This window comes from Brassica rapa, chromosome A02 (assembly GCF_000309985.2).
Source record: "Brassica rapa cultivar Chiifu-401-42 chromosome A02, CAAS_Brap_v3.01, whole genome shotgun sequence".
Lineage (NCBI taxonomy): Eukaryota > Viridiplantae > Streptophyta > Magnoliopsida > Brassicales > Brassicaceae > Brassica > Brassica rapa.
The window spans coordinates 26241813-26265099 of NC_024796.2; the positions used below are offsets into that span (position 1 = coordinate 26241813).

Consider the following 23287-nt stretch of genomic DNA (forward strand, 5'->3'; position numbering starts at 1 on the left):
TATGAATTTGGGGCTCGTTTTTTAATATCTGTCCTCGACATCCTTATACGTTTTAGAGTTCATTTAGGTGTCGTAGCGTATAATATCGGCAAAAATACAACGATTTTGGAGTAAAGAATTTATAGTGCCGGCATGGAGAGACAACGAATGGTTTTGACTGGTTTATTTAGTGTTCATGCAAACATGCATGTGTGTTTAGGCTAACAAAAATAAACTCGTTTAGTATTTTCTACGTTTCATAAAGTTTGAAGTTTAATGCTATGTACATATTATAGACATTAAAGTATATAACAAAAAGCCCCAAAATTTTCACTTCGACAGAAATACATATTAGGCATATTTAATTATCAGCTGTTACGTTTATTTAGCTCTAATTTATAAAGGAACAGAAAACACATAGAAAATAGTACAGATCATTCAATTTCATGAAATGGTTGTTTTTTCTCCAAACCACCTGTTAGTAAGAAACGAAAGACGTAATAATTAAAACGTATTAATCAATTAGCTTTTAGATTAATCTGATTATTAAACTTTGTTTAGTCTCGACACCAAATGTAATGGGGTTTTGACGTTCTAAAAGGAATTCTCTCTGTCATCTCTTTTCTTTGAAACACTCTTATCATTTTTATCAAATGAAAAAACCGAAGCGGTCAAAACCCCAGCCCTTGCCTGAAGACCCTCGTCAGCCTTTGCCTGAAGCGGTCAATGCCCAATTCCAATCTGGAGAAGTTAGAAGAATCAGAGTTTCCAGCCCTTGGATGCCACCTGTTTGCCAACATTGTAAGGAGATTGGGCATAGCATTAAACACTGCAGGGCGGCTCCTATCCTATGCTCCATCTGTAGTTCTCGAACTCACCAGCCTGAGAGCTGCCCGAAGGCTACACAAAAGGACCCAAAGAAATCAGAATCAAGAAGGTCAAGAGCTAGAAGTAGAGAAGGGGTTCCACCACCTCCAGTAGCAACCCTTGACTCTTATACGGCTACCATTATCAAATTCTCTGACTCAACCTTGACAAAGGAGAAGCTGATCGAAAAAGAGCAGTGCAGCGGCAGCAATGATAACCCGAGTAAAGCTGAGGAAGATAAGAGGGCTACATCTGACTCAGACATTAAATCGGTGGAGATAATCACGGACTCCTCTGATGTGGATACGGATGAAGCGGACCTTGAGAGGAGTCGCACTGAGAAGGCAGTAGCCTTCACAAAAGTCGAATCAAGGAAAAAGAAAAAGAAGAAGAAGAGCAAACGGGGCAAGGGCTCCAACTCTCCATAATTTTTATGTGTACAAACCTTTTTTGCTGGAATGTCCGAGGCTTCAATATATCAAGCCATCGGCGCGGATTTAAATATTGGTTAAGGAATAATAAAAACCTTTTTGGTGGGATCATAGAGACCCATGTGAAGCAGAATAAGTCCCAGAAGTTCATTAATCAGGTTCTTCCAGGATGGCTTTACGAGGATAATTATGAGTTCTCGGATTTAGGAAAGATTTGGGTGGTTTGGCACCCAAGCGTGAAAGTAAATATCATCAAGAAGTCACTTCAGTTGATTACTTGCGAAGTCCTGCTACCGGATGCCCCTAACTGGATACTCGTCTCGGTAGTTTATGCTTCAAATACGGTTGATCTTAGGAAAGACCTTTGGCAAGAGATAAGAGATACTTCCGACTTCTGCCCAACAGCTGATACTCCTTGGATGGTCATGGGTGACTTCAACCAGACCAGACATCCCAGGGAACATTCAAATCTGAGAACTGAGAATGTGGATAGGAAAACCCGGGAGTTCAGAGATTGCCTGCTTCATGCTGGTCTTGATGATCTGAATTATCGTGGCAGCCTCTTCACCTGGTGGAACAAGAACCCGCTAAGTCCGGTGGCAAAGAAGCTTGATCGGATATTGGTAAACTTACAGTGGGCCTCTTCCTTTCCTTCTTCATATGCAAAGTTCGGAGACAGAGACTTTTCTGACCATGCCTCATGTGGAGTGGTGCTCCAGTTAGATTCAGTTGCAAGGAAAGCCCCTTTCAAGTTCTATAATTTTCTCCTACAAAACGAGGATTTCCACTCAATGATCTGCTACAACTGGTTCTCAATGAATGTGGTAGGGTCTGCAATGTTTAGGGTAGCAAGGAAGCTGAAGCTGCTAAAAAAGGAAATCAGAGCCTTCAGTAGATCAAACTACTCGGGCATTGAACAGAGGGTCAAGGAAGCTCACCAGATCCTAGTTCATCATCAGTCGGAAATGCTCTCAAGCCCTACTATGGCTAATGCAGCCCTGGAACTTGAAGCTCAAAGGAAATGGATGGTGCTAGTAAGCGCAGAGGAAAAGTTCTTCTTACAGAGATCTCGTGTCCTATGCCTTGCTAGTGGAGATAGAAACACCGCTTATTTTCACCAGATGATGAGCATGCGCAAAGCCATAAATCACATTCACTATCTTGATGCGCCCAATGGTGAGAGATTTGATACGCAAGCAGGGGTGATGGAGCACTGTGTAGACTACTTCTCTACTCTGCTGGGAGGCACGGAAGAGCAACAAATGTTTACTCAGGCTGACATGAGCTTGCTTCTGCCCCTAAAATGCAGTGAAGACCGGAAAGCTGAGATGGTAAAGCCTTTCTCAAGAACAGAAATCAGGGACACTTTCTTCGCTCTTCCCCGAAATAAAACCTCAGGCCCAGATGGCTACTCTGCTGAGTTCTTTTGCGGTTGTTGGGACATAGTGGGACCGGAAGTGTGTGAAGCAATTGAAGAATTTTTCATCTCTGGTTCTATGCTTAAGCAATGGAATGCAACGACGCTTGTTCTTATTCCAAAAATCACCAATGCTTCATCAACCACTGACTTTCGCCCAATATCATGCCTCAACACGATTTACAAGGTGATATCCAAGCTCCTTGCTTCAAGGCTTCTCCCGGTTTTAATGCAGGTCATCTCTCCAGCCCAGTCAGCGTTCATGCCTGGTAGGCTATTGGGTGAAAATGTTCTACTTGCTACTGACCTTGTCCAAGGGTACAGTCGGAGCACAAGTGAACCTAAAGCTATGCTGAAGGTCGATATTCGCAAAGCTTTTGATTCAGTCAGATGGGATTTTATCATAGCGGCACTGCGAGCTTTGGACGTCCCGCAAAATTTCATATACTGGATCTCTGAGTGCATCTGCACGCCCTCATTCACGGTTGCAGTAAATGGCAGTACTAGCGGAAACTTCAGTAGCTCAAGGGGCTTGAGACAGGGTGACCCGCTGTCTCCTTACTTGTTTGTCCTATCCATGGAAATCTTTTCATCTCTACTACAGTCCAGATTTGAAGCAGGATACATTCACTACCACCCGAGGACTGCAGAACTTAAGGTTACGCATCTGATGTTTGCAGATGATGTCATGATTTTTTTCGATGGTGGTAGTTCGTCCCTTCACGGTGTCAGCGAAGCTCTTGATGACTTTGCTTCATGGTCAGGGTTAAAGATAAATACTGCGAAGACTCAACTGTTCTGTGCAGGTGTGGACCAAACTGAATCAAATGCTATGATAGGATACGGTTTCTCACCTGGTTCCTTGCCCATTCGGTACCTAGGCCTGCCCCTGATGTCTCGAAAGCTTAAGATCTCCGAGTATGAACCGCTGCTTGATAACATCAGAAAGAGGCTCAGGTCTTGGTCAGTTCGCTCTCTCTCTTACGCTGGAAGAGCCCAACTCTTGGCTTCGGTCATCGCAGGCATGATAAATTTCTGGATTTCGTCTTTCATCTTGCCAAAAGGTTGTATCAAGAAAATTGAGTCCCTCTGCGCACGGTTCCTGTGGTCTGGTAATATAGATAGACAGGGGTACGCTAAAGTGTCTTGGCCAGCGGTTTGTCTCCCAAAATCGGAGGGGGGATTGGGGCTAAGGAGGCTATCTAGTTGGAACACAACCCTCTGCCTTCGGTACATCTGGTTGCTTTTCTCAGGCACGCCTTCGCTTTGGGCAACTTGGCATAGGTTCCATCACCTACAACAGTCAAGCTTCTGGGAAATTCATGTAACCGATTCAGACTCTTGGGTATGGAAATCTCTTCTTAAACTGCGTCCTCTTGCTGAAAGATTTATCATAAGTGATGTAGGGAATGGATTACAAACCCATTTTTGGTATGATTGCTGGACTCCTCTCGGTCCCCTTATCAAGTTGATAGGTGATGCTGGCCCGAGAGCACTGCGGTTACCTCTCGACGCCCTTGTTGCTGATGCTTGTTCAGAAGACTCATGGAACCTGCCTGCTCCACGGTCTGATAATGAGGTCCTCCTACATGCGCATCTCACCACTAGACCCCCACCGGTCTTGACGTCAGTCCCTGATGTGCGGTACTGGCTGATCAATGGAGTAAAACTGAAGCAGTATTCGGCGTCCCAAACTTGGGAGCAATGCAGACCGAGAGAAGACACGAAGGACTGGTCAGAACTTGTATGGTTTAAGGGATGTGTTCCTAAACATGCCTTTCACATGTGGACTGCCCAATTGGATCGCATGCCAACTAGATCACGCTTGAACAGATGGGGTATCGCCACCACCTCAAATTGTCCGGTCTGTTTATTTGGTATGGAGACCCGTGATCACATCCTTCTTAACTGTGGTCACAGTGCCGAAATCTGGAGACACGTCTTCACAAGGCTGAGATCCTCTATCAACTGCTTCACAAACTGGACAGAGCTTCTCTCTTGGATCAAAGAGCCAGCTGAACCCAGTCTCAAAACACTGAAGAAGATTGTGACTCAAGCGACGCTCTACCAGGTCTGGCACCAAAGGAACAATATTGTTCACAACCAGTCCTTTTATCCAGCTGCAACGGTCTTTCGAATAATAGATCGAGAAGTGAGGAACATAATTCTAGGAAGGAGACGCAGGAGGAATTTCACTTCTCTCTTGTCAATTTGGCTTGCCTAATCAAATCTATTTTCCGGAAATTACTATTATTAGCGCTTCTTTGTTTTTATTCTTTTTTGCCTTAGAAGCGTTGTCTATAGGAATACAACTTTTGTAACATCCTCTTTTCATTTTAATGATATTAACATTTTAGCAAAAAAAAAAAAAAAAAAAAAAAAAAACCGAAACACGAAATATTAGGGAGGAGCTTATAATTACTCCTCCCCTGTCCTGCAACAATTCTACTCTGCCACGCATATCTTCACTTGGAACTAAATCCAGACATGTGAAGATAAAGGAAACAATATTCAAGTGATCTACATAACAACAGATTGTTTCTCTAGATAAATAAAAACAGAAGCAAACGTTTTGTTCGAACTTTAAAATGAACAGTTTTTAACTCTTATTTTCACGCTTTAATCAATTAAATAATTACAGAATCTATACAATTTGGAGAGAGCACAATCAAAGGAAGCATGGAGAATCACTTACTCTGGGTCAGTTTGTTTCTTCATCTGGATGAAGATCAGATGGATCATCCGCATGATTTTTAGAAATTTAGGCTTAATTTGAATGGAGATGGTTCATTCAAAATAGTATAATGTCTATTATGCCTCTAATATAATTCATAAATTACAAACCTAAACATAATATCATTTTTGTCACATACGAAAACTGACAAAACTACAAAACACGTTTTCCCGCGAACCTAAAAACTATTTTTTCACGCCAAAACCCCAAAAACGCATTTTCCCGCAAAAATTGCAAAAACGTGTTTTCCGTCAAAATTGCAAAAACCGAAAAACGTGTTTTCATGCAAAAATCACAAAAAACATGTTTACACGCCAAAATTGCAAAAGTGTGTTTTCCCGCCAAAACAAAAAAAAAATGTGTTTTCCCGCTAAAACCAAAAATCTCGTTTTCCAGCCAAAACCGAAAAATCTCGTTTTTCCGCCAAAAACGAAAAATCTCGTTTTACCGCCAAAAACGCAAAAAACATGTTCTCCCGCCAAAAACGTGTTTCCCCGCCAAAACTGCAAAAAACATGTTTTCCCGCAAAATGTGTTTTTTCCGCTAAAACCGCAAAAACGCGTTTTCCCGCCAAAACCGCAAAAACGCTTTTTCCGGCCAATAACGAAAGATCTCGTGTTCTTCCCAAAACCGAAAAATATAATTTTCCCGTAAAAATCGCAAAAACGTATTTTCCTCCAAAACCACAAAAAACGCATTTTCCTGCCAAAAACGTGTTTTTCCGCCAAAACTGCAAAAATGTGTTTTCTAGCCAAAACCGAAAAATTTGTATTTTCCCGCCAAAACCGAAAAATCTCGTTTTCCCGCCAGAACAGAAAATCTTGTTTTTCCGCCAAAACTGAAAAATGTGTTTTCTCGCTAAAACCGAAAAATATTTTTTTCCCGTCCAAACCGCAAAAAGAAAACTCGTTAATTTTGAAATAATTCTAATGTAAATATATTAAACTAAATAATTAAATGTAATATAGTTAAAATTAATATCAAACATATGATTAAATCACACAAGTGTATTTTGGTAATTTGTTTACTAAACTCATTTGAATGGAAATGAAAATAAAGAAACAAACATAAGATTCATTTAGATGATTCATCTAGATGAGCTATGTAGATGGACAAACAAATAATCACAAAAATCTGAATGGATCATCTTAATAGATCATACAAATGAATCATTTGGATGGAGATGACAAATGGTGAAACAAACGGCTCCTAGATCATACAAATGAATCATTTGGATGGAGATGACAAATGGTGAAACAAACAGTCCCTCTATCGGCCACATTGATCAAAGTGATTGATAAATAGGTTTGCAACCGTTTATCATCCTTCCGGGATACAAATGGCCATACTCACGACACAGGATTAGCTGAATGGTTCGCTTCAAGATAGAGGCAATGCCGGAAAGTTTACTATTTCAATTTTTTTTTAATTTAAACTTTCAATAGCAAGTAACATCCATTGTAAAAACAATTTTTTTTGTTGAATTAATTTAACATTCTTTCAAAAAATAAAATTACAGAATTGAACAATTTAAAGTATATTTATTTACGAACTTCCACATGTATATAGTCGCTAAGGAAAAATATAGATAGCTTTCTGTAAGATTCATAGGAGAGATCAACAACTGCCCAACCGGCCAATCTCAAGTCTTCGTTAGTTGCATCAAATCTTGATTTTCAAATCATGTAGACTTATTATATTAAGCAGCAACCAAAAGTAGCTTTAATGCACCTTAATAAATATATTTTGAAAAGTATACAGTGACTTTTGATTAAATAAAGAGGAAGTTCAACGTAGACAGTCACCACCATTATCGCTTCCCAGGGAAATATTTTAATCAAATCATAGCAGACATTGCAATATTGCAAAATTAAATAAACCTCTAAATAAACAAGTAATCAACTCAGCCAAAACTCAAAAACATACAGAAAAAAAAACAGGTAAACTTGAAAGAGAAAAAAACGAATAACAAAATAATCCAGTAATGGGCCCTAAGAAACGATTTGGCCCATCTATCGCATCCGGTTTTAAATACCCAAACCCACCGGGTTCAATATCTTGACCCGTAACTGATCCACAGAGAGTAACACTTTATCTACAATCCAATCTCTTTCAAACCTCATCTTCCTCATCGCAGCAATGGCGTCTTCCTTCTCACTCACGAGCTTCATCTCCTCCATCTCTCCCTTCAAACCTCAAACCAAACCTACTCCTCCTCCTCCTCCGAGCCTCACTCTCCCTACTCCAACAGTCTCCCACAACAGGCGGAATAAGAACGATCTCGCCACCGAGAAACCTCCTTCTTCCACCGCTTCGCTCTCCTCGGAGCTCGCTTCCGTGATATGCCCGTCGCTTGCGTACGCGAACACGCTCTTCTTCAGCAGCTCGGGGTACAACGTGCAGGTGTTTGTGGAGGATAACGAGTCTGAGGAGAGGCTGGTGAATCGTTTCAGAAGGGAAGTGATGAGAACCGGAGTTATACAGGAATGTAAGAGAAGGAGATACTTCGAGAACAAACAGGATGAGAAGAAGCGTAGGACTCGTGATGCTGCTAAGCGTAACAAGAAAAGGTTTTGTCTTAACCCTCCTGTCTTATTATTATTTGTAATCAATTATTCCTGTAACTTTTAACCAATAAAATTTAATTAATGAAATTTTACAATTTACCATTAATTAATATAATAAAAAAGTAAACAATGTAATTTAAACAATTTTGTTTTATAAAACCTTGGAGAGAGTAGCTTTCAAGAATTGAAACGTGGAAGAGGGATTGAGTTTGTATTTGTGGTTTTGTTTGTCAGGCGTCCTTTTGCAAAGTTTACTCAAGAGACTAGAGAAGAAGCAGCAGCGGCAGCAACCAAGAGTAAGAAGAAGGATGAAGAAGAAGATAACTGGGAGATGCCTGATGGAGATGTACCTTCTTGAACACTCTTTCAGCATATAGATTTTCTTCCTTTTCGGTTATAAGTTGGTACATTGTAACTTCAGATGAGCATATAACTTGTTTTCGGTGATGAGTTCTTGTCAATGTTAAGACATCTATCTTTGTCTTCCAATGTTTCTATAATGACTTTGCAAATTGTTGATCTTAGCTTTAGGTGATGCATTTCATGATCAGGTATAGGTTACTTGCATTTTCAGCCCCTTCGATTACATATTTTTTTGTGCTTTGATGATTCTCCGCAGCTGTATGTTGTTGGTTTCTCTAGGAGAGGTAGATATGTTAGTTTTGCTTCTTAAGATGAACAGTTAGTGACATATACAATCACATATTTTATTTTCAGAAAGAAAAGGTCGCATTGATATTCGAAACGTTTTTGATCAAAAGGCACAACAATGATAATTTAAGTAGGGCTGGGTAAAATATCCAGACCCAAAGAATCGACCCAAAAATCATGGTTTCAAATCCGATCGGATTCATGATATATAACCGAATAGATCCTAAATTGCTATATCCATCGGTATCAGACTCAGTCCGAACCGAGAACCGAATGAATATCCAAAAAGTAATTATATATTTAAAAATATTTGTTATAATTATACTTATAATTATTTTAATAGTTTAAATTAAAATCATAAATTAATTAAATTAAATATATTCCTCAGCTCAGATATCATTCATGTACTACGAACGCAGAATTCTAAGGCGGATTATCTAGCACGCAGTGTAAGGATGCAACCGTCTTTCGTCGTTCATATGAATCCGGAGCTCCCGGTGTGGTTAACAGAGTTAGTATGAATCTGTTTAAGTTGATGACAAAAAAAATATTAGTTATTTTTCAATATTTTGTGTATTTTCAGATAAAATAAAATAGTTTTGGTAGAAATACTCGAACAAAACTGTATATAATATTAGGGATAAATGTCACATATCAGATAATGGAAGGGATCCTTAGCAATATATAAGATGGATGGGCCACTCCACTTAGAACCAATTGGTTTTAGGTTGGAAGTCCATCTAGCTTAACATGGTATCAGAACCCGATCCATGCAGTCCAATCCGATCCATTATCGATCCAACCCAAAGTCGGCCCATCAATCCTTGCCCGAACATTCTGAGATTGACGCTCAAAGAGCCATCATCTCGAGGGGGCGTATTAGGGATAAATGTCTCACATCGGATATTGGAAGGGATCCTTAGCAATATATAAGATGGATGGACCACTCCACTTATCACCAATTGGTTTTAGGTTGGAAACTCAGCTTAACATATAATGAATATTTTTAGTTATTTCTTGGTACGTTTGGATAGTTTGGATACAAAATACCTGAACTAAATCGAGTAATATGATTATTTTGGGTATAAATATCCGAATCCGTTTCAGATATTTTATTCGTTTATTTTCAGGTTCCTAAATATCAGAGCCGAACCAATTTGGACTCGGAAGATCCGACTCGAATCCACCTTAAAATTTTGTAATACCCATATGGAGTCTGATTTTAAAACTCAAAAAACTAATATCCGAAAAAACTGATATGTATCCAAATGGATACCCGAATGCCATGCTTAAATTTGGAGTGTATAGTTCTGCCTCTCAATAGAAAAACTCTTTAAGAACAGATTACATATGGCATATAGTTTTCATCTCACAGAAGCATGCATGATGGTTCAGAGTTCAGACTCAGATATTAAGTATCATCTCAACAGGCCCAATAAGATTCCATGGGCTGTAGTAAAACTCCTCTCGAGCTGAGTTATATTTAGGCACACTTTATGTGAGCTCCCAGTGATGATGATGATTGCTATCAGACCTTTAAAATTATTTTCTAATAGCGTACCTAAAACTCCTTAAAATACTAGTAATATTTAACATAGTAATAGATAGTTTCCTCTTAAAAGCATGATTTGTTGTTAGATGAAAGCATACAGTTGTGAACAGGGAAATTAAATGAAAATCATACATTCACTAGTATAATTCAGTTTCTGACAATAAGACATAGGCACTAATGACTTTAAGCACTGACTTATATTTTATTCGTTAACAATCTCAAACGGTCGCGTGACAAATGTCACGACAACAAAAATATCTGAAAATTTGGAACTTTGATCAAGTTTCAAGGTTAAGCTTAAGGTACATTTGATTGAATCGTACAATAGATTTTTTTTTTTCGGTCAAAATCTTACAATAGATTATACTCTTATGTTTTCAGCTTTTTATCGACGAATCAAAAAAGGGACGTAAGCTAATGAATACGTGTTCTTTCAGCTAATATCGAATCTCCTATATAAAATTTCAACTTGTAGAGAAAGTAAGTGACTGATAGGAATCAATAGGCAGTGGGTGGAATTAACCAATAAAATGATATATTCTAATCAATGCACTATGATGTTTCACTAATTAATCTTTTGATTAGGTAAGAAGCAACCAATTAGATAAGAATTCACGCGTCAGCAACCTTTTAAATACATTCCATCATATGATTGTTTCAAGAGATATTGCTCAGACTGTCACAGAATTACATGGCTACAAACACAAATGCATTTTGTTGTTAGAACTTCATTTAATTTAATACATACAATTATATTAATATATATACGAACTGAACATATTATATATGTAATACTTTTATATAAGAGTAAGTTAATTATTGCAAATTAAAAAAGCGTATTTAATTGCGAACACAAATTCAAACTCGTGCAAAAACATAAAACGCAAAAGCAGTTCTTCTAACAAATCTTAGACGCTCGATACCAAAAGAGCAAAAAAAACATATTCTAAGTATAGCTAACGTTGTTTTAATGTTCTTTAAGTTTGATATGAATTATCGTTAGTGGTCCTGCTCTTAATAATCTATATGTGTTGGAAAAAATCTATAGGTTATAAATATATGTAAACCTATAGATTGTTTATCATCAAATCATTGAAACGGTTTTTTGTGTAATCATGTTAAATTTACCTACCTTCTTAAGAGTTTTACAATATTGCTACCAATTTATTTAAGCAACTTAAACACAAACAATCAAACACAAGAGAAAGCATGCAATGATGCAACTAAAGAAGTCTAAATCAGGATAAATAAAACACTAGAAGGAAAGGACGACTACTGGAGCTTCTTGTTGGAAACGGGAGCAGCATATGACGAATTAAACAATCCAAAGAAGACGGAATGCATGTGTTTGTTACAGGCATTTTTGAATATCTTTGGATAGTTTCCCAATATAATAATTTATTTGAAAACAATGATAATAATTTAAAATCGATTATTCAACGGATTGCTATCAAGAAAACGCTGTTGGTGGGAGAATCAATATATAGAAGTGAATGGAGAACGAGAAATAAACCAAGAAAAGTGATATATGAAAGTATAATATTCGTACATTGAAGATATATATTATATATGACATTATAAAAAGTGATTACCTGTTTATATATAAATATGTGGTGAAATACATATATGATATATATAACAAGTAATTGTTTTCTACATATGTGGTGATATATATATATCAATATATTCATATAACAAGTAATCATATACAATATCATTTTTATTACTTGTGTGGTGAAATACATATATGCCAAGTTTCTTCACTATTGAGGTGGCCCTCAGATCCCAATAATACACGAAACCCATGTCTGTTTTTTCCATCACCCAAAATGAAATGGCATGTAAAATTAGTTTGTAATCCTAGAGAAACTCCCCTAATTAAGGTAATTTCCATTTGATAAAAAAGGTCATTTCCATAATCAACTGTAACGATAATTCATCGACATTTTTAAATAATTAGATCTCTTTAAAAATGTTTCAAGTGTTACGTGGAGTCAGGCCTTTTCTTTGTCCGTTTTCAAAACATTCTACAAAAAATATTAAAGAACGAACTGGCCACCAAAAAAAAAGAGTAAAATAGTTTGATGGCTTCTCTCAAATCCTTACCACAGTCGTAGATCATAGGTGGTATAGCGCTAATATCAATACTAGTGTAAAAATAAATTGACAAATAGTGCGGTAATTTTTACGACTGCGAGGGAGACAAACATGCTAATAACCTAGCCAGGCCCGGCTTAAAAAGTATTTGGCCCCTGTGCTATACAAAATTTTGTTTACCTATGTTAGTGAATAATTTAAAAAATTGGACCCTTAATTTAAAACTATTTAAAAAATGAAGACCTTAAATTAGTAAAGAAATAATAATGAAAATATGAGGACCCAGTGCTCTTGCACCTCCAGCACCACCCCAAAGCCGGCACTGAACCTAGCAGAAAAACACATATACGACTTTTGTTTAAATCTTTTATTTCTCATATAAAAATCACATGAACCACGACTGCCAACTGGTCTTGGATAAGACAAGTATTCTTAGTGGGCACAGACAGACAAGATCGCCGTTCGGTAACTCTCTTCTTGTGATAATCACATGCACAATGTTGCTTTAATCTCTTGCGCTGCGCGAACCAAAATCTTATGGTCTAGTTTAGTAGTTTGGATTGTTATTTTTCTTTTTTTCTTTTTTCTTGTTTCTTTGTAGGTTTTATCACTGTTACTTGTTGGGTTCGATTTATTATGAAAATGGTTTTCAAATATGTTTCGACGAGAAATGGTAATTAGAAAAATGAAAAAGAAGGACTAAATGATACTATAAGATTAGTTAAAAAAATGAAATAGCATTATCATCGTTGGCATCTCAAAATTAAAATAAATAAGAAGTTAAAGTTAAGAGAAAGCTTTTAGAACAATTCCTTTTTAATAAACATTTAAAAATACATAAGAAACTCAAGTTATAGCTTTATTCAGGTAATGGTTTAACTGTCTTTAAAACAAGTACCAAAATAATAAACAAATAAAATATTGATATTTTCATTTGAGAGGTTCATACTTTTTTTTTACCTGAGACTCTAAAATACCATTTCTAGTAGTGCTAACTGCTAACTGTTTCAACTTTTTATTAGTAATATATAAAAGATTAGAAGTGTCTCTTTGATCACCTCAAGAGGTCAAGGTTTCCAGAAGTTTGGCGCATTGGAACTGTTACACGTGGGTACATGTGATAGGCTTAAAGATGCTTCTGATCTGTATGGTGTAATGTCTTGGCTGAGTTGGAGAGGTTCAGAAATAGTCTTCAATCCATTTGTAAAACATTGTTAAATTTTCAAATAGAGATCTTAGTCTTAATTTTTTGATATTTTATCATAGTTTCGTTATTTAGTTACATTTTAGTGTTTAAATCAATTTGGACCATTGAGACACAAACATGTTTTGAAAGGAGTTTTCATAGGTTTTATGTAGTTTTTTGTTGGGAAAATTGCTAAAAGAGAACAAAAAAATAAGGTTGCTGTCCCTTTGCTATAAAACCAACATAAAATTGTTTCAATAGTATAATTTTTCTCATAACCCCAAAACTAACCTTATATTTAATCTAATTAAATACAACTTAAAAGTTAATTTGAATTTTAAAAAAAAAAGTTAATGGAGAAAAGGAAAAAAAAAACAGTTGAAAGGCAATGAAAAAAAGAGGTATAGATATGCATCTTAGAGAACAAGAGTTTGTGAGAAGAATCAAAAGAAAAATTATGGAAAAACCATAGATTGATGAAGAAGAGAAGAGAGAATCATTTTTTTATTTAATTTTTTCAAGTAAAATCGACCATAACACGTTTTAGGAAGTTAGAATATTTCTAGGAGATTTTTAAAATATTTTCTTAACTGAAATTTCATTAATTTTTGCAAAAAATCAGGTATTCTTATCCGTAGAAGGTGACTTCTAAAAGTTTAGAAGAATGATAAAAATTCTGAATACACTTTCTACTTTGAGTAGACATAAGAGTACATTGTAGAAAATACATTCTCCAAAATTTAGAATACTTTATAAAAGTAGAAGATGCATTCGGAAGGAAAGTGGATACCTTTACGATTAGTAGAATTTGCATTCCTCTTTTTTAGAAATTTAGTAAATAGTAAAATGGACGTTATAAGAGAAGTAGATGAACGTGTTTATTTTAGAAATCGTTTTCTACTATACCATTTTTCGTAGAAGACGCATTCTACTTTTAGTAGACGTATTTTAAAAATCTTATTTACAAGTTTTTGAACAAAAGAAATTTACCAGCTTGTGTATATGGATGTTTTATTAATTGTTTATATTTTTAATAATTTTTTTGATTCACAAAATTATTTATTTCATTAGTTTTCAGAAATACAAAGGATAAAAATGAGAAAAAATGGACAAAATTGGTTTTATACCAAAGGGACAATAACCTGATTTTTTTGTTCTCTTTTGGCAATTTTCCCTTTTTTGTTTACAGATAAAAATAACAAATAGCATTGATTTGGTTGTTTGGTGTAGAAGAAAACAAGTATAGATTATTTGATCCAAAAAAAAAAACAAATAATATATGCATCTACACATACGTATGTATGTAGACATGTACTAGTATAAAACTTGGTAGAAAGCAAAATAAAGACAAAAGCCTAAAAATTAATTTGCATGGAAAGATAAATAATTAAAATAGAAAAACCCACCCATAAGTGCTTTCTTTAAAAGAGAAAGCTCTTCAAGAACCTTAAACACAGTTCTGTTGCAGAGTTTCCGACCAAAAGCCAGTTTCTTCTTTATCTGATAGAGAGAAAGAAAGAGAGGCATGGGAGAAGTTACAAACCATATTGGTACTAGTATTAATTACAATGGAGAAGAAAGAGAACAAGGAGACGCAGAGAGCAACACACTGAACCAACCTCTTGTTAAGGCTAATCGAAAACTTTCTTCCACACCACTTGCTTTGGTCGGCACCAAAGTTTCTCACATCGAGAGCTTGGATTATGAGTATGTCTTCTTCTTCTTTCTCTTCTTCTCTGCTTCAGGGTCTCAGTTTTAAATATTTTAATGATAATATTGACAGAATAAACGAGAACGATTTGTTTAAGCATGATTGGAGAAAAAGATCAAAAACACAAGTGCTTCAGTACATATTCTTGAAATGGACATTTGCTTGTCTTGTCGGTCTATTCACTGGTCTTATCGCCACTCTCATCAACTTAGCCGTTGAAAACATTGCTGGCTACAAGCTTTTAGCAGTTGGTCACTTCCTTGCACAAGAAAGGTAATAAACCAAACCAAGAACCAAGATTCATCTAACTATTTCAAACATATACATATAGTGTTTGTTACATTCGGATATGGTTCCCAAAATATTTAGTGGTTAATGCGTTTCTCTTTTGCCCCAAAACGAAAAAAAGATATATGTTTAGTAATTGTTTTAAACCCATAAATCTCAGGGTCGGCCTAAGATTGATGATGTATGATAAAGTCTTGTGGTGGAAACAGATATGTAACAGGTCTGATGATGTTTGCTGGAGCCAATTTGGGACTGACGCTGATTGCATCTGTGCTTTGTGTGTGCTTTGCTCCCACGGCGGCTGGTCCTGGCATCCCTGAGATAAAAGCTTATCTTAATGGCATTGATACTCCCAACATGTTTGGTGCTACCACTATGTTCGTTAAGGTTTGTTTCTGGATTTGTCTGTCATTTGAAAAAGATTATCAAGAAAGCATTTTAACAGTTATTTATGTAATGAATTAGATCGTTGGAAGCATTGGAGCGGTTGCAGCTGGGCTTGATCTAGGCAAAGAAGGTCCTTTGGTTCACATTGGAACTTGCATAGCTTCTTTACTTGGGCAAGGGGGTACAGACAATCACAGGATCAAGTGGAGGTGGCTGCGTTACTTCAACAACGACAGAGACAGAAGGGATCTGATTACTTGTGGCTCAGCAGCTGGTGTCTGTGCAGCCTTCAGATCACCTGTTGGAGGCGTGCTTTTCGCTCTTGAGGAAGTCGCCACTTGGTGGAGAAGCGCCTTGTTGTGGAGGACTTTCTTCAGCACAGCAGTTGTTGTGGTGGTTCTAAGAGGGTTCATAGAGATCTGCAAGTCAGGGAAGTGTGGTTTGTTTGGAAGTGGAGGGCTTATCATGTTTGATGTGAGTCATGTAACTTATACTTACCATGTAACTGATATAATCCCTGTCACCTTGATTGGTGTCATTGGTGGAGTTCTTGGCAGCCTCTACAATCACTTTCTCCATAAAGTTCTCAGACTTTACAATCTCATCAACGCGTAAGTTTAAATATAGGCCATGTTCGTTTTTGTATTTGATACATCATCTGAATACAACATCTGGATGTGCATCCAAACATTTAGTTAGTATACACATCCATATACATATCTAGGTGCTAAATTTTTTTTTGTTTTTTTATAATTTTATAATAGCATTTGAATTCTAATATTAAAAAAAAAAAGAAAAAAGACATGATTATAGTGAAACTAAACCTCTTTAGTCACTTACTTACCATGTTTGGTCATTTTGCAGGAAGGGTAAGATCCACAAGGTGCTTCTAAGTCTTTCTGTATCTCTCTTTACATCAGTTTGTCTCTATGGTCTTCCTTTCCTAGCTACATGCAAGCCTTGTGACCCCTCAATAAAGGAGAGATGTCCCACAAATGGAAGATCAGGCAACTTTAAACAGTTCCATTGTCCAAAAGGTCACTACAGTGATCTAGCTACTCTGCTTCTCACCACCAATGTTGATGCTGTAAGAAACATCTTCTCTTCCAACACTCCCAATGAGTTCAGCATGGGTTCCCTTTGGATATTCTTTGTACTCTACTGCATCTTGGGGCTATTCACATTTGGTATTGCAACACCGTCCGGTCTCTTCCTCCCAATCATCCTCATGGGTTCTGCATATGGTCGTATGCTTGGTGGAGTGATGGGATCATACACCAGCATTGACCAAGGGCTTTACGCGGTTCTCGGTGCAGCTTCGCTCATGGCAGGGTCAATGAGAATGACTGTGTCACTCTGTGTTATATTCCTTGAACTCACCAACAACCTTCTTTTGCTTCCCATTACAATGATTGTGCTTCTCATTGCCAAAACTGTTGGAGACAGCTTCAACCCAAGTATCTATGACATCATATTGCATCTTAAAGGTTTACCTTTCTTAGAAGCTAATCCAGAGCCGTGGATGAGGAACCTCTCAGTTGGGGATCTTGGTGATGCTAAGCCACCTGTTGTAACCCTGCAAGGAGTAGAAAAGGTTGCTAGAATAGTTGATGTGCTAAAGAACACGACGCATAATGCATTCCCTGTTCTAGATGAAGCACAAGTAGTACCTCAAGTGGGTCTAGCAAATGGAGCTATAGAGCTCCACGGGTTGATACTGAGAGCGCACCTGGTTAAAGTTCTGAAAAAGAGATGGTTCTTGACGGAGAAGAGGAGAACAGAGGAGTGGGAGGTCAGGGAGAAGTTCCCATGGGATGAGTTGGCTGAGAGAGAAGACAACTTTGACGATGTTGCCATCACAAGCTCTGAAATGCAAATGTATGTTGATCTTCATCCTCTTACAAACACAACTCCTTACACGGTTATGGAGAACATGTCTGTGGCCAAGGCTTTGGTGCTGTTCAGGCAAGTGGGTCTCAGGCATTTGCTTATTGTTCCCAAGATTCAAGTCTCAGGAGTGAGTTTACTATTACCATTGACTCTCCTCTTTGCTTTCATGCTTGTTATAATGCTTATAAACAAATCTAATGAATCTACCACTAACAAAATCGTTTGCAGATGTCTCCTGTGGTAGGGATCTTAACAAGGCAGGATCTAAGGGCATACAACATTCTACAAGCTTTTCCTCACTTGGAAAAATCCAAAGGTAGAAAAGCACACTGAATTGCTCACTTGTACTATTGTTTTACCTGTGGTTGTAAGAATGGCTTTGCAGCCATGTTGTTTCCTTCCCATTCTTGAAGATGTTTCTGTCCAGTTTTGCACTGTTTCTTCAATACTCAACATAAGTTGATAAGTTATAAACAACGCACACTTCTCTTTATGTACTTGTAATATCACAGTGAGAGCAAAATAGTTCTCTTCCACTAAATGGTCTCCTGTACTTTTGAAGTTCAATTGTTACAGAGAGTTAACTAACAAGAGTCCTTGTGATTCTACAACCTTTGAATACAGCCAGAACTTCAAAGCTGAAAACACCAATCGCAAAATAAGCATTGAATGAACTGATTACCTGTCAGTTCCGGGAAAGAAGCTGGCGCCATAGGCTTTTTTTCAGCTCCCAAGCTCTGCTAGATAAACAAGAACTTGCAGTCCTTAGCAAAATTTTAGAAGCTAGAAATAACCAAAAGAGGCAGAGTCTATTGTTGACTTTAATGGCCATATTAGTATAGAGGTGATATCAAGAACAGCGGTACTCACTTCCATTTCTCTTCTTCAGAGGCTCCATGTCTATCATTGGATCCGTGGACATTAAACGCTTCGATAGAGCTCACTGGCCACAATTTAACCACAACCCTTTCACCACTGAGCACCACAATGACGGCTTACTTGCGCCACAAGAATCTTGTTCAGTTCCAGGGCTGGTGTAGAGAAGGAACAGAGACGGCTCTAGTTTTTGTGTACTTCACCAACGGAAGCTTGACTGAATTGCATCACATGAAGCTGATCCGTCAGAAGAATTTGTAGTCCTCTCCTGGAAGCAACGGGTAAGCATCATTCTCGGTGTGGCCTCGTTTACTTATATCTACATGAAGAATGCGAGAGACGGATCATCCGTCGTGATGTCAAGACCAATCATCCACCGTGATGTCAAGACCTGTAACATAATGCTTGATGCCGAGTTCAACACCAAGTTAAGTGATTTTTGGGTTAGCTGAGGTTTATGAGCACAGTGCGATGTTAGCTGGACGCAAAGCTACTCTCCCACCTGAATACGTTTACACAGGTTATCCTTCCGATAAAATCGACGTTACAGCTTCGTTGTGATGGTTCTTGAGGTGTGTATGGTAGACCGGTTGGAGATGACGGGACGGTGCTTGTAGACCTGATGTGGAGTCTCTGGGAGAAAGGGGAGGTCCTGGATGGTGCTGATGGAAAGAGTTTTGATGGTTGGCATGGTATGTTCTTATCCTGATTGCCAGTTCTTTCGGCAATGAGGCCTTTGCTGAGGATACAGCCGGCTACTACGAAGGCGGAGAAGATGACTAAGACATTCATAAGTGTCTTTGCAGTAATAGAGTAAAACACGCCATTGAATAAGTGTGTTAACCGGAATAATGGGGTCTGTTGATCGACATCAAACTATGTACAAAAAAGAGAATAAAAACAAACGTTAAAACCCTTCCCGTGGTGTTCAAGTTTTGATAACATGGTAGCAACATCATCATGCCCACACACACACAAAGACACAACAACCCATTGCGCAGGGACTTTTTTCCAAACAGAGATTAGGCAAAGTACTTTTAATCGTCAGTACCAAAGTAGCGATCACCAAACTCACCCAAGCCTGGTATAACCCGATACTCTTCGTTTATACACAGATCTATTTCCGATGTCACAATCTTCAACGATGGAAACCGTTTGCAGACGCAATGTATTCCTTCTGGAGCCTGCAGAACGTGGAATCGATTGTGAATTCGTGACTGGAAGACAGAGAGAGAGAAAGAGTTCTGTGATTTTAACACTAACCGAGATAAGATTGAGGAATATAATGTGGGATTCAGGAACTCCTTTCTGTATGAGTAGTTCTATCGCTTGACTTGCAGAGTTACCTTCCCAAAAACCCGTTGAAACATTGAGAGAATATAAACAGTCTCAAATCATGAAGAGGGAAACAATGACTAAAATTACCTGTGCCTAAAACGGGATCCATAAGCAGCACATGGCGCTCGGAGATATCACTTGGAAGCTTCTCATATATTAGCTGATTCATATGCGAGGACGGAATTTAAAAAAGTTAATTTGTTTTAGGAAAGAGACATGATGGTCTTTGTAAACTGTTGAAGGTGTAAAGAAAAACATACCTGCATTCCATTGTCACCTACACGATGAATGAGAATTTTCCCTATCTTAATCCCTTTGCAGCATGCACGTAAAGCGTTTTCCATGCTTTCACCACTAGTAAAGCGTAGAAACCAGAAAATTTTAGCCAAGAGAATAGAATTGAAAAAGCACTAACTCAACACATGAGCAAACAAGCAATGTGTGCTTCGAAAGTTACACACGTTTCTTGTATCCCTTATTTTGAAGGTGTAAACAAACTGGAAAACTAAGCAGCTCCACTCTCCATCTATCAAGAACTTTTAAAACATGTAATACCTTTCAACGCTCACCTTCTAATGACTGAGACCCCACAAAGTTTCTTGCAGAAATCAACACCGCTATACACAGCTCCTGGTTTGGGAAAGATTAGAGATTATAATCGTGGGGATGCAATCGAGCAGTAAATGTCTCATAAAGCATTAGGTCTTTGCTTTGATTTCGACAAGGCACAAATACCTGTTGGAGTAACTACTTGTTTCTCAGTGAATGGCAAATGGCCAAGACCATGCTCCACAACCTGAAATAAAGCCATCAACAATTGAGATAACAAAGTTTGAAAGCTGACACGTTGAAACGGAATATACGAATTAGAAGAGTACCAGACGAATGAGGCGATCTGAGTAAAACACAAAGTCATGTTTTGATATGTCCTTCTCTCGAATAAGTGTGTGCATGCCTCTTATCTGCAATTATGATCCTGGAGTGAGAAAATGGTTGTCGGAATCAAAACATCAAATATCTGGAGAAGGGCGAAAATTACCTGAAATGTTGACTCGATAACAAAAACATTTGGGTAGATTTTGCAGAGATCATGTTGCCCAAGTTTTGTGTGGATATGTTGCACAATCAAATCAACTGCAACGTGATTGTCACCTCCTCTGGGAATAATCACATCGGCATATTTCTTTGAAGGGAGTACAAAATCATCAAACGCGGGCTTCACAAACTTTGCATACTGCAAATAAACATAATACCCTCAAAACAAGAAAAGTTGAGAGATACAAGAAGCTCAGACGATAACACCGTTATATAGAAGAACAGTTCAAAGAATTAAATTAGACTCCAGAGTCACTTGAAAATCAGGAACATTGAGTTCTATAGTATTTGCAAAAAAACCATAAATCAGGAACTTGAAAATCAGGAACATTGTTAACGCATTTAGAGAGCTAACTTAGATAGATGTACATGGCTGACAAATATCATACCAAAATCTGAAACAAAGACTAACCTGTTCAAGCACAGAATCAACATCTCTACCCCTCTCAACCGTATCACGCCTGATTCTGCGAGCAAGCCTCACATCAGCATCTGGAACCAATTAACAGCTAAGATGAGGACTTTTAACTTCGATGAAGATTATAAACATTTCAAAGAGATTCAAAGTTAGCTTCAAAGTCACAAATGGCGGAAGTCAGTTAATCCGTCAAGGGCATGATCAGCTACGGAATAGGAAGTGGACAACTTCCATCACAGTATACAGTTGTCACTATATCATTTAGAATTCGCCTAGAAAAAATAAGGTCAAATACACTGCAGCTAGTTATCCTGGAGTTAAGGTGGTGACCTGTGTCGACGAAGATCTTCATATTCATCAGATCCCGAACTCGTGAGTCATGGAAAACTAGAATCCCTTCCAAAATTATGACATCACAAGCATTGACCTGAAAAAAAGTCCCCCAATAACTCATAAGAGATGCACATATGGGGCATCCTTGAAACATAAACATTTCAAAAGTCTATATTATGAAGATCCAACCACATGAAGTTACAAGCTAAACCATAAACCGCAGGGACAAAACATCTAAGGAGGTCAAAGTAGGCACCTGGCGAAAAGCATCAGCTTTACGTTGATGGGTCTTGAAGTCGTAAATTGGAACTTGATAGGGTTGTCCACTCTTGAGTGTATTAACGCAATGCAAAAGCTGCTCAGTGTCAAAGGCATCTGAAGGAAAAAAAAAACAGACGTCAGAAAATTTCATCAGTAGTATGTCCCGTGCTGAACACCAGTGTCCACAAACAAGAACGAACGATATTCAAGAAAATCTACCAGGATGATCGAAATTGTATTCTTGAACACGAGCCAGTTCTTCAGATGTCAAACCACGGTAAAAGGAATCCTAATAAAAAAAAAATACATCATATATCAAAGCTAGCGAGTGATAACATGAGAACAGAATACAGTGATAGCTTAAGAATCAAACCTGGTTAACTAGAACAATGCGATGATCATGAAGTTGCTGGATGATCATGTCACATACCGTAGTCTTACCCGAAGCTGTACCACCAGTAACTCCTACAAGAATCAAAAGAAGCTTTCGATCAAATATCTGCAATACCAATGCTCTAAAGGTTGGTTTAGGCCGCCTAGAACTTCTAATTAACGTCCTAATTAACCATCTAGCATTTTCTTGAACATTCTTTAAACAAAGGGAAACATGATTAAGCCCTAGAAACAGATATCGATCAGTATATCACTAATCTTGGGAGCGAAACTCTAGGAGATAAATGATACTCGATGAATCGGAATATGAGAGAGTTCGACTATTGACTAAGCAAGGACTAAAGCGCGGGAAGAAGGAGAATCAAGAATCACCGATGACGAAGGGCTGATTAGGCGCGGCGGGGTCGGAGATCAGGGAAAACGGCGGAACGGCGGAGCGGAAGTGAGAAGGAGAAGAGATGGAGGATTTAGACGGAGAAGAGAGAAGGCCGTCGAGGCGGAGACCGGAGAAGTGAGGCCCCGATGCCTTCTCCATGACATAGTCAATCGACGAAGAGTCTTCCGGCATTAGGTTTACGGCGAACGAGAGCAATCGAGATTCCGATTAGGTCTCCGGAGAAAGAAAAGAGGAACGATGCGTAAGTGATCAGTGACGACGGATGATTCTGAACAAATAAGGCAACCCCTACTTGTCCTCTCTCGCTCCCTCCCGTCTTTTTAAAATATTTGTTTGTGAGAAAAACTTGAAAGAAACTACTTAAATTTAAATATTCATCTGTTTTAAAATAGGGTTTATAGGAGACTTTGTAGTGTTAT

The 23287-nt window shown here is 37.9% G+C and overlaps 4 protein-coding genes and 1 long non-coding RNA gene across 5 annotated transcripts; 3 read left to right on the top strand and 2 right to left on the bottom strand.

Moving 5' to 3' along the window:
- Positions 1–632: 632 nt before the first annotated feature.
- On the top strand, positions 633–1274 carry LOC108870801. Its single transcript, XM_018656489.1, has one exon. The coding sequence runs from the start codon at positions 633–635 to the stop codon at positions 1272–1274; it is 642 nt and encodes a 213-aa protein (XP_018512005.1).
- A 6235-nt stretch (positions 1275–7509) lies between these two features.
- LOC103854264 (30S ribosomal protein S21, chloroplastic) lies at positions 7510–8519 on the top strand. The gene is made up of 2 exons (XM_009131197.3): positions 7510–7998; positions 8230–8519. The coding sequence occupies exons 1-2, from the start codon at positions 7568–7570 to the stop codon at positions 8351–8353; spliced, it is 555 nt and encodes a 184-aa protein (XP_009129445.1). The 5' UTR covers positions 7510–7567; the 3' UTR covers positions 8354–8519.
- On the bottom strand, positions 8204–12861 carry LOC117131883. The gene is made up of 2 exons (XR_004455314.1): positions 12624–12861; positions 8204–12417 (listed from the first exon to the last, which is right to left on the bottom strand). It is a non-coding gene; the product is annotated as an uncharacterized LOC117131883 (long non-coding RNA).
- Positions 12862–14924: 2063 nt separating this feature from the next.
- On the top strand, positions 14925–18318 carry LOC103854263 (chloride channel protein CLC-b). Its single transcript, XM_009131196.3, has 6 exons — positions 14925–15188; positions 15265–15465; positions 15690–15867; positions 15946–16478; positions 16732–17884; positions 17986–18318. Exons 1-6 carry the CDS (start codon positions 15007–15009, stop codon positions 18088–18090), a joined length of 2352 nt encoding a protein of 783 aa, XP_009129444.2. The 5' UTR covers positions 14925–15006; the 3' UTR covers positions 18091–18318.
- Positions 18319–19409: 1091 nt separating this feature from the next.
- LOC103854261 (uridine kinase-like protein 2, chloroplastic) lies at positions 19410–23206 on the bottom strand. Its single transcript, XM_009131195.3, has 14 exons — positions 22844–23206; positions 22452–22543; positions 22298–22367; positions 22074–22192; positions 21815–21911; positions 21479–21558; positions 21011–21205; positions 20850–20933; positions 20707–20767; positions 20541–20601; positions 20232–20325; positions 20059–20131; positions 19897–19979; positions 19410–19817 (listed from the first exon to the last, which is right to left on the bottom strand). Exons 1-14 carry the CDS (start codon positions 23037–23039, stop codon positions 19671–19673), a joined length of 1452 nt encoding a protein of 483 aa, XP_009129443.1. The 5' UTR covers positions 23040–23206; the 3' UTR covers positions 19410–19670.
- Positions 23207–23287: the final 81 nt, after the last annotated feature.